Source organism: Oculina patagonica, unplaced genomic scaffold (genome assembly GCF_052425735.1).
Source record: "Oculina patagonica isolate OP01 unplaced genomic scaffold, crgOcupat unplaced395, whole genome shotgun sequence".
In the NCBI taxonomy this organism is placed as follows: domain Eukaryota; kingdom Metazoa; phylum Cnidaria; class Anthozoa; order Scleractinia; family Oculinidae; genus Oculina; species Oculina patagonica.
Genome location: NW_027558249.1, coordinates 172 through 12,249, shown reverse-complemented (window position 1 = coordinate 12,249; position 12,078 = coordinate 172). Strand labels below are relative to the sequence as shown.

Below are 12,078 nucleotides of genomic sequence, written 5' to 3'. Positions count from 1 at the left end.
GTCTGTATTTTTAAGTACTTTGTGGAATTTTAAACTAGTAATACGTGACTCGCAGGGCCTCGCGAAGCTCTGGGTTGGGGAGGGAGGGGGGTGTTATAAATAAGGAGTGATAACCGGTTTTAACCGGTGATTTGTTATTGTTGCCTAGTAACGGACATGGCCGCGACACCCTCGTTCCCAGGGTCTACTCCGCTTTCAAAATGGCGGCTCTTTCTGGTTCGTAAAGAGGTATAAAGCGTTGGGAAGCGCAGGCTATTTTCAAAATCATCGACAAATTATTGGATATTCGCATTTTGGACATTTATTTCAGGGCATTAAAAAAAAGAAGAACGAACGGCAGGAGGATTCGAACCCTCCGCCCGCGCGCCCCTGATGGCCATGAAAGGTTTATGGCCTGAATAGGCGTTGAGGGAGTATTATGTGGAAATCAGTGTTATTGTAATCCGAAGAGAAAAACGATAAAAATGAAAGGCTCAGGATTCGAACCTACAAAAAAAAAAAAGAAAAAAGAAAAAAAAAAAAAACCTTAGCGGGGTTCGAACCCCCGCCCTCAGTCCCGAAGATCTGATTTGAAGTTCGACGCCTTACCATTAGGCCACCAGCGCGCGGCCGTGTGACGTCATTTCCGCCAGACACCAAGCTCACAAATATATATGACCGTAAACTCCACACGAGATTTCATCCCGCCTGAGCCCTTTGAGGGACAAAATTATACACCCCGCTACGCTCGGCCTTCGGCCTCGCTTCGCGAGGAATCAAAGTAAAACTATTTTCAGAATTCGAAGTTTGTGGAAGTTTAAATCTCGTTAGTGCCAAACGATAACAGGTCAAGTGAAATAAATAATTATTTTTGTGTAAATAATATTTCATTCATTTTGGCTCGTCGCACAATCTTTCTCACACTTATCCTCCTCGCGTTTAGTGAGGTATAAGCATGGAAACTAACTTTGACATAAGGCATACTACTAGTAGGCCGACCATGTCGGTTTTTTGCCACTGCCTGCTTACCTTACCTCACAGATACGTCGAACGCACTCCCCTAATCTCTGATTACTACTAGTTTTAATTAAAATTGCAGCCCTTACATAACCAAAGGGTGGGTGTTCAAACTTTTCATTTTGCAGTCACAGCTCAAGTGCGAAGATGAAGCTATTTAAGTCTTCCCTTGGAGCAATAATTTGTGCCTCGCTGTTCCTCTGCCAGTATCTGGTATGTGTACAAGGCGATGGTAAGTGATAAACTGTAAAAGGAAATATTTTCTTATTAATCAAAAAGGAAATGTATAACACCGCCTTGCAAGGAACTTAAATCAGTGTACCACTGCTGTTTTGTTCCTCTCACTTCAACTCCAAAATTTTTAAAACAATCCCGGCCGAACTTGGTGTTGCATATATCAAGTAAGTATAGTAAATGATTAAGCGATAGTTACAATATTTGGCTATGTAAACGTTGTAGCGCAAATATTAAGGAGTAGATGTTTAGACTAAGCTAGTCACAGGGTTTTAGGTAGCCTCCAACGCATGTCGTTTTCAGGGGCGATCGTGTTTGGAAGGAGTGAAACTCGATCGCCCCTAAAAATGACTGCGTGGGAACCTCCCTGAATTCGTTAAATTCTGGCAGAATCGACAAGGAAGCTTTTGGTATCAAGAGTCACGGTTTCCCTGAGTCTTCCTTCAGTAGGCTTTATCTTCCAGTAGTTTTTTTAATCGTTTCTCTGTAATCACTCCCTATCACTGATGGATTTTATTAGGCGAACTTGAACTTGTATCTCTATCTGCAATTGCAAAATCACGAAAAAAAAAGCTATTGACACCAAAGATAAACAATGCAGATTCGGCAAGGTACGAGAGATACAGAAGTCGAAAATAAGGTTAGATATATGTTTCTTTCCAAAACAGTCATATCATATGAACAAGATGTCAACTGTATGTCAACGTCGACTTAGCTTCTATCGAAGTTTTAACTTATAGAAGAATTACTTAGAAGGTGGTAGAGGTCAAAGTAGTCCTTGGAGGAAGGCTTAGCTAGATCTTATAAATTTCAGCACAATGAGTGCCTATAGCCCCTAGAAGCTTTGCCCGATTAGGGTTTTGTATTTTACGGAGCAAAATGACACAAAATGTTTGCATTTTGGTAAATTTAATCCATTATCTTTTTATGAATTTTCAAGGCGAGGGTTGTTTTCTGCAATGTCGAGTGGAGGGGGTTGCTAATTTCTTAATGCGGTCTTGAGGTGAATTGAATCCCATCTTGCGGTGATGCGGCGATCTCAAACTCTACAGTGCTCGGTGAAACGAAATTGTTTGGAGTGTTGCGATTTTTTTGTCTGACACTTGTCAGAACTAAATTTAGCTCTAATATTTTCTTTGATCCGCCCTTCTTTATAAAAGCACATACCATATGTCTAATTTGTACAAATACAGTCAAATATTGTCTAGGTAATAGTTAATACGCTTTAGCTTCCAATCCCAAGCCTTTTTCATTGATAAGTAACTCAGATCTCGGTGGTGAAGACGTCCGCTGAGTAAAAACATTTCGAGGTAATGACATTGATTGTCTTTAAAAAATATTATACACGCGTGGACGTTCAAATCATGAGATATAAAAATATGTTGCGCATTCTCCTGACTTAAACGACGTTATGGTAAAATAACAGTGGATAATATTTCTGTTCTCGTTTTCAATTCTTTTAGATTTTTGTGTGAGCAAAGAGGATGGAAAGTACAAGGATCCCAACAACTGCTATGGTTACATAATTTGTTATAAGGGCATAACGTATCATATGCCATGCCAATAGGAAGGTCTCAAATACAACGAACACGAGGATTTGTGCGAATACCATGTGACGTGTTAAACGAAACCGACCAATCAAGACAAGGCGAGGGGCATGTGATAACTTCTGATTCAGTAGTGCTGATCCAAGTCTCGTTTTCATATCGAGGCTCCTGATTAGGGAATGTAACTGGAATGAAAGCTACTCTATAAAACTGCCAGTTTTGTGTATTTCTGTTGCTGTTGTTGTTGTTGTTGTTGTTGTGTCCTGGCCAATGCTAAATAAACGCGTTAAAAAAGAAAGATATATTAACGTACAAGTTGGTTACTTAAGCAGGGCATCCGATTATTAGCAAGTTATTTCGGTTTTCAGTGATATGTGAACTCCGAAATTCAAAATCCAACTTAAGATTGCGTTTTTCGCTGCTGTCAATCATAGTTATGGCGAAAGCCAACGAACCATGAAAAACAGAAACAAATAAAATGCATCAAAATCTACCAATCACAACTGACAGATGTGACCTTTTTACCCGGTTGAAGTGAACTTCTGTTTTCTGAGAGATCCGCTAAGATGATTGACGGCAGCAAAAAGTGTTAAAACCGCAATAAAGTTTTGACCCCTGTCGAGAATTTTACGAACAACTAAAAAAAAAAACAGAAAGGCTGACTGTACACGGTAGGCGGATTGAACTATTTTAATTTGGAAGGAAATTATAACAGTTCAATCCACCTAGCGTACGGTCAGCCTTTCTGTTTTTTATTTGTTCGTATATACATTTTGCTGATCAGATCCACCAGGATCCGGTTCTTTGTATTGTCCGTTGGCCCTTTCTAAAGTCAAAAGCGTAAATTTTAGCAGCTGATTTTTCGAGTGTCAGTAGGGGCGCTTTCTATTTGCATGGAATTTTCGTTGAGAATTTTTTGATAGATGGAACAGTGAAAATTTTTCCATCACGTAAAAGGAACGGTAAGGAGCTGTTCCTTTTGAAAATTCCCGTTTTGATAGAACAGTGAAGACACTGGTCCGGAAAATACACGGCGCTCGATGGTGAAACTTTCCACATTATATATATTCCTTCTTCATGAGGCCTTGAAGGAAGTTCAAGGGAAAAAAACTCGCTCTAAGGAAAGAAAAGACCTCTATCTACACTCGACAGGAATTTTGGATTTATTTGAGTCTATTCAACAGGTAAATTTTAGCGTTCTTGATCTTGCTCTGCAAACGAACGGTCTGGTTGTAGCAAAAGGAACAGTAAATTTCCGGTCATACCGGGAAAACGGAAAAAGAGGAATACCTCTGAAGATATTCCTTTTTTCCCGAAAACATTTCCAGTGGAAAGGCCCGTTCCATCTGATTTTCCATCGAAACAACCGGTTTTCCATAGAAATGGAAAGCGCTCTAGGTCTAGAGTAAATCCAATCTCGTTTCCAGGGCTCCAGATCCAAGAAAAAAGTCCTGGGAACGAGGTTGGAGTAAACCTACCCCATTCTCGTCCCATAGCCCTTTCGTTTCTCTTAGCCGGCTTGGCACGAGAAAAGGAAGGGCTCTGGAGACATAGAATTTTTGAATTAATTCCAATTTTTTTGATTGGCTGTTTGAAACAAAGACTTCCTAAACGGAAGTAGAAAACGTAACGACTCTCTCATACATTCTTTTGAAGCGTCACAGCTGCATACATGAAGACCGGAAGTCCTACAATCTAGGACTGGAAATCCTGTGTCCCCAGATCCCTTCGTTTTCTCGTGCCAAAGCCCAGCCGGCTAAAAGAAAAGAAAGGGCTATGGGGACGAGAATGCTACCCGAAATGAAGCAAAAAAATATCTAAATCGAGAGATGAAGTTAAAGAAAAGGGTCGTTCTCAGCTTATTGAAATGGCTTTACCTACCTATCGTTTTCATCATGCATGCTATTTATTCTGAACTTTTTCTTTATGTTGATTTCTAATTAAAAAATATATTGTAGACGATTTGGGAAGAACGAGACCACATTGACACCTCATTGGCCTCCTTAGTTGTGAAATAAGGAAAATGTAAAGGCCACAAGTAAAAGTAAAAGCCACAAAAAGTTAAGACCACAAGCAGGAGAACACCGTAGACCAGTCTCTGAACTCTTCCTTCCACGCCTTATATAGGGTTTTTTCAACGCCTTTGCCATACAAAGTCTTAAATTATCCGAAAGCCTTCGCTTAAAGCCAAAAGTTAACGCTGTCCCTGGAAAGTTAAGGTTTATACGCAGCTTGATCATTGATCTCCACTGAGTTTCCCAGCTTGAAATTTTCTTTCACCGTACTATGGCAGGAGCCCATTACTCCTGACTATGGCTATAACAATTTTTTACAAAAGTTTGTCCGCTGCGCTTGCACGCCTTGACGACGCCTCGACGATTTATTCAGCGTAAATAACGAGAATTTCGGCTCTTCTATCAGCGATATCTACCCGTCGGGACTGGAACTGAAGAATACTACACTATGATCAACAGAAGTGTGTTATTTCGACACAAAAATCAGTCACGGAGAAAGTAACACACTCTTCCGTATCAGCGTCTACGACAAGAGAGATGACTTCACATTTCGGATTGTAAATTTTCCTCCTATGGACAGCAACATTCCAGCCAATCCGGCCTATGGTGTTTATACATCTCAATTGGTGAGATATGCCAGGATTTGCACATCCAAGAGACTCCGATGTCTTTCTTCACGACTTCTTCGGCAAGGCTTCAAATCAGCATTGCTTCTTAAATCGTTTAATAAATTCTTAAACGCCACAGCGCATTAATTGAAAAATATGGCTCTTCGATAAGGCAGTTCATCGTTAAAAACTATAGAAGTATCCTTTGCTTATTGGTAGCTTTTATATCTTTTTAATAATCATAGTTTCTCTGTCCACGCATTGTTTCATCTCACTATTATGTAGGTGCGTGAGCTAGTCTTGTGCTTGTGATATCATGGGCGCGCTTTGCTTAATTTATTTGACATGTGCGCTTAGCCTTCGTAATTTAACGGTTTACATTTATTTACGTTATTTTCCTTATTATTTTGTCTTGTCTGTAACTGTGCTCACATCGTGGGTGGCTCCTCCTAAAATGTTCTCCAATTGGTATAGGATTTAATGGAGCCGAAACCAATTGTGGAATTGCGCGCATTTTAAGCATCCTACTGATGAATGATGCACTTGCACGCCTTGCAGTCCTAGAAGACGGTCAGCGGCAGCGAATGTAAATATTGGTTGTTACCATGACAACGACCGACAATAATGGCGACCGACTTGATTTGCATCAGGTAGAATGTTTTGAGGACAAGTTTTAATCACTTTACAAAGCTTAGATCGTAGCAAACCGTCAGACAAAATGGTATTTTAGTCTTCAATAGCATTTCGCGTTCCCATTATGGTGGAAAAATCCAAGCCCGCGGCTGCTGTAGATAAACAAGAGACTCTGACCAAACGACCAGGTATGCGTCTGCATGGCTTCATTACTATTAATTTTTATGACGGAGTTTGTTATTTAATTATCTTCACGATAAATGTTTTATTATGTGCGGCGACAGTGGTTTGCCTTCATGTCGTGCCTTTTTAAATATTTAACGAGTTCTCAGTGTAAGCCTGAGTCTTTCGGTTGCGTTGTAAAATCAATTGCAATCACGTATGTTGGACACTATTTTAAAACTTTACTTAGCTCTTAGGGAAAAAATGTAGTAATTATTTCAGTCCAAATTGAAAGACAAAGATTTGTTTTACCTTCATATAAAAACGAGGATCAAAATCAATTTGAAGGTTCTTGTCGCTCGTTTCTGCAGTGTTTCAAAACGCTCCCAAATTTCCATGTTAACATCGAAATTGTGCATAGAGTAACTTCTCTTTTCTTTCAAAGCGTACATGTACTTATTTGAGAAAGTTAAGAAATAGGGCTTTACAGTTGAACCTCTTTAATACGAACACCAAAGGGATAAGGAAGAGTGTCTGTTTTATGTAGGTGTCCGTATTACAGAGGTAGAGTTTACATCATGATGTACAGAATTTTGGTCTCTTTCGGACCCAGCGTATCCAATCGAACACCAATTGTTCGATTGGGTTCGGTAATCGAACATAATCGAACTCGCAATAAAATTTGGTCAATTGAACAAAATCGTATGTTCGATTAACAAACAGTCGACAAGCGTACTCAGTCGAACGTGCGATTACCGAACTCTTGTTTGTTTTTTTTGCGGACATTTTGTAGGGTGCACTTTCCCCCTGTAGTTACATGTAGTCATGCATGATTCACTTATCAAAAGATGGATTCCAAACAAAATCGAATCGGATTGAGTTCGATTGTGTTCGATTGGTTCAAAAATCGAACTCACAGCAAAATACATGTTCGATTTTGTTTGATTGCTGAACCCAATCGAACAATTTGCATTCGATTGATTTTTGGTTCAATTTTGTTCGATTGGATACGCCGGGTTCGGACCAAGTGAACTGCCTGCAATAGGAACGTGTCGGTGTCTGTAAGGAGAGATTCAACTGTAAATAGGCAGACTCAAAAATATTCCTTGTGGCCTGTAGTCCAAATTGACAATGCAAGAAAGGTTTAATACACATACCAAGTACATGCCAGAGTGTGGGAAACATGTCCATAACTCAAGTGGTTGTGCAGTTTTGATTTCCAAGTAGTAGGCGGCAGGGAGTATTTTTCAGAACACAGAACACATAATGATGCCCTTACCAAGTAAAAGCTTACCGCCCGCAAACTGGGGTGAAGCTTAAACCGCAAGCTAACCGGAGTGAAAGCTAACAGGAATTAGCAAACCAAATTTATTTCAATCTTATTGCTCGCCATCATTCGGCATTCTGATCAAGTTCTGCATTGGGTTATTCCAGAAAAAATACACACCTCCCCAACGGATGGCAAACTGGAAATTCTCGCAGGAGGGGGGGTAAATGGCCTGGGAAATCCGGGCGGGAGGGGGGTTCTGAACCTAAAAATTCCTCCTCGGCGGTCACTTTTAACTTTAACTCGATCGATATGTTTTACCACTTAAAAGAAGAAGTTTGCATCGGATCTTGTAGTCTTCCAGTTTATGGTGTTCGTACCTCATATGCTTCAAGTTTACCTTCATAGGTCCTTTTATTCATGAAGAACCAGCGCGATAACAACAACTTTACGATCGGAAAAAACATTGTCGACCGAGCATGCAACGTCTGGAACATTTTTACGGTACCCAGGCCACCCGAGCCCATGCTTTGCAACATCCTTGAAAAATGCGAAGAAAAGACGATCGGGCTGGCTGCAGATTGTACTTTTCTGTATATTCTTAGCCAACCCGAGAACCTGTTTTGCTGGCTAACATGCATATACACAATTTGTGTATTATTTGGCTTCTTCCACTGTATTAATCCAATTGCCTTACGACCGATATGTTAACAAGTTTATGAAAGCCAGAACGTGGACATTACGCATGAAAACTTTGAATTCTTCGAAAGAAAGGCAAGAGTTCCAGTTGACCTACAGACCCATATAGGTAACAAAATTTAAAATTATTGTAGTTCGAAAAGCTTTATTGATAAGCTCAAGTAAATATCACACTAATAGTCCTAACAGCGGGAACTCGATCTTGTAAACACGTGCCAATTTTAGGCCGCTTTGTCAACGACGACACCGACAACCAAAATTATAGTTTTCTATATTAGCGTATTAAGGACTTTTTTCACTGTTTTTTTCTTCTTACATTTACATACGTTTTAAGACTTACATATTTCTTATCTTGTACGTTTGTTGTATGATGGAAAAAAGCAAGTGGCATTTTCGAGGAGAGTCTACCGGAGATCACTTTTATATAAATACACGCGCGATCGTTTCCATAATCTGATTTGAAATGTTGATATTTGACTTGCAAAATTCGCAATATTAGCCCATTTTTGAAGGTTATAATAAACAGGGATCTTTTGGAAGAAATGTTGCGTCTTTTCTATTGCCTGTTGTGTTCAGTTAGGGCCTTTAAAAAAATGGAAATCCGGGCAGGAGGGGGGTCCTTGAGCTTGGAAGCAGAAACCTAATTTTGAAAGGTCTTATTTGATATATCTTTGACCTGTGAAGATATTATTCTCAGTGAAAGAAGTCCTGGTAATTCACTCTTATCTAGTTAAAAAACCAATTAAAACATTGATGGTGCAGCCTATACTTGTGAGTAAAATTATAAAGCACATACATGTACACATAGTCATCTGACTGTTTGTAAAAGCAGTATCAAATGCAAGGACGCCTCACCACAGAAACAAAACAAATGTAAAAATATAGTACATGCATATGTATGTATGATCCAAACAAACTTAACATTAACAACAGTATTTCTTATTCACTCGTTCTCAAAGGTATACTGAAGAAAAAGGCAAGCACAGCACTAGAACCAGTTCCTGAGTTTGCCGAGTCCCATGAGATTCAAAGAGCAGATTCCAACCTAGAAATTGTTGAAAGTGAGGTAAGTTAGTTCACACTGTGTACAGTACAATATTATTACAACATGTTATAAATTTTATTAATAAATTTATAATATGTTCATCAGGGCTTTGTGGTACCTGTATAGTAGAGTCTTACAAATGTGCAAGGCAGCGAGGGAAGCGTGCAAGGCAATGCAGCAAGGCATGTGTGAGGCGAGGCAGCAGGGCATGCATGTACACTGTATATCCTAGGCAGAAATCCCTATTCCAAACAAAAAGGCTAACCCTAAGCTCCCCAAGCTTACTGTAGGCTAACTGGAGTGCTATTTAGGCTTACTAGAGTGCCATTTAGGCTATCCGAAGTGTTGTTAAGGTTGACCAGAATGATTGGCACACCTCCCTGCCTCGTTCTTTTTGGCATCCGCATTTTGAGGATGGATTTTTTTTAAGAATAAAATGCCAAAAGAGACAAGTTCTTCTACATGTAGATGTTAATACAATCATGACATCTTGGAGAGAACAACCTGCACTGGTTAGAAATACATGGTGCTATTTCCTGTTTTTTAATTCTGCTTTCAATTAATAATGCTTGCTTATCCATTAAATAAATGCATGCTATTTTTCTCTTCTCTTTAATACTTGTATTGGACCAAGTCTTCCCCTTCCATATGCATGTATGGTGCAAGCACTTTCTACATAATTATTTTCTGTGTAGATCCTGAACAGGTTGGACTCTAGCAAGCTAACTTATATTAAATTCTTATTTATTTATTGATATTTTTTTTGAATAAACTTATCAACTGTCAAGTCTCTACTTCCTCAAATAATACCTTTTATGTAAACTATTAATTAAAAACATATAATATATTACTGGTATACGATGTATATAATCAATATATTTTTTGTTTTTCAGAGAACTTCGACGCCACATGAAGAACAGCAAAAATTCAAGAAACTTTGTGAAGGGGTGCAAAACTGTTTGGCTTTGTTTCAAACTTCTCTCTCTGAGGTGAGTGTTATTGGTTGTATTTTACATGTGAAAATTACCGGTATGTTTCCATATATAGGTTGTAGTACGGTTAGTAATGTTTACAATGTAAATTAAATTACCATATATTAGTTCTCCTTTTTTGTTTTTATGCCAGTATGTATGTATGTATGTATGTATGTGTACACGCATGACTGTCTGTTCATAATAATTTGTTAATTTACTTTGTGATTTTGTTTTTTTTAGTTGCTGACTATAAAAGATGAGCTGTTAAAGGTACCTAATTACAGACATATGCATACATAAACCACCACCGAAAAGTGCATGTACATACATGTATTTAATAGTCTACAGTGATGCAGCAAAAAAATTATTAACAAGCATAATAGGCCTGCAATGCGTGCAGATTTATATAAAAAAGATAATTATTACCTGTCTTACTACATGTATGGCATTCAACCTTGTGCCTTTCTTGCTATGAAAAAGGCCATATGACATGTATTACTGTAATGATTCGATTTAGCGCCCGGGGCACTTAATTATTTACTTTTGGCACCTCATGGAAGGGCGCTTATTCGAGACAGGGCACTTATTGGGGTGCTCATTATTTTATTTGAGAAATAACCAAATGTTTAAAACAGAACTTTAATAAATATTAAAATAACTAACAATAACTGAAACTGAGAGTTTAGTTAAAAGTTCATAAGTTATGCAAGTGCGGTGCAGTGAATGCTCATGTGTTTATCTCTTCGATGTTGATGACTTCAGTCCTGGGGCATTTATCCACAAATTATAGCGGCACTTTTTAGAATGGGGGGTGCTTATTGACAAAAAACATTCAAAGGGGGTGCTCATTTGAAAGAAGGGCGCTAACTCGAATCATTACAGTACATAATTATTAAACAATCTATATTACTGATATTTAGATGAATGACTGAAGTGAAATCAATTTAAAGATTATTGAAGTGGCTTAAAGGGGTAAATGGTGCAAAACATGAAAAATCTAATTTAATTTATTAATTTATTGTAGTTATAATTTTCAAAAAAATTAACTTGAATCTTTGTATAATATCATAGTGCAGATTTTGTATACGTAATTGGACTACATGCTGTCCAATTTGGAAATAATTTGATGAAAAAAATTGTGAGGGCAGCCAAAATTGGACGAGGCCGTAGGCCGAGTCCAATTTGGCTGTCAGAGGAATTTTTTGAATCTAATTATTTCCAAATTGGACAAGCATGTAGTCCGGTTATATATTAATTATATAGCTTGTAGTCAGTCAATCCAGCGTAAATAATAAACTTTTTTATATGTCCAGAGCAGGAAAAACATTCAACGATAGTAGGCATAACACAGCACATGCAACTCACTCAAAGCATTGTCTTCACGAATAAAACTTAAACAAAACAGTGCAATTTTATTCACCTGAGTTTGCGAAGCTTGCTACAAAGTGAGCGAAAACACTGCATCAATCAACTAAAGTCGTGAACAAAGTGTCCGAAGAGCTTTACAACTTCTTGAATTTGACATACTCCTTTCCACTATTTTGTTCATACGTACTTCATGGCCGTGTTTCGAATTTCCAGCTCGTGGCGATGAATATCTGACAGATTTCTTGCTTCCCTTCGCTGCACTTACGTTCACCCAAGTTTTGTACTATTAGAGGCGTTTTGCTCTTAGTTTTTGCTTCTTAGTGTAGCTAGCTCCTCCTCTGACAACGTAGAAAATTTCTCTTTGTTGTTACTATTGCTGGAAAGCTCAAAAGGAATGAAAAAACGTAGCAAACTTGCCTTAAAAAATCCGCCATTGTCGACTAACAATGCGAAAAGTTTACCGGGCTGACGCTATGCTTAATGCTAATTGGCTGATATCCATCACATGTCGCTTTTCCTTCGATTTGATT

The 12,078-nt window shown here is 38.5% G+C and overlaps 1 protein-coding gene across 1 annotated transcript; it reads left to right on the top strand.

Annotated features, from left to right (window-relative positions):
• Positions 1-6,031: 6,031 nt before the first annotated feature.
• Positions 6,032-10,450, top strand: LOC144640634 (uncharacterized; the record flags this gene model as incomplete). Its single annotated transcript, XM_078499728.1, has 4 exons — positions 6,032-6,221; positions 9,121-9,227; positions 10,100-10,195; positions 10,421-10,450. Coding segments are annotated over exons 1-4 (297 nt in total), but the record flags the coding sequence as incomplete, so codon positions are not given.
• Between the last annotated feature and the right edge of the window lie 1,628 nt (positions 10,451-12,078).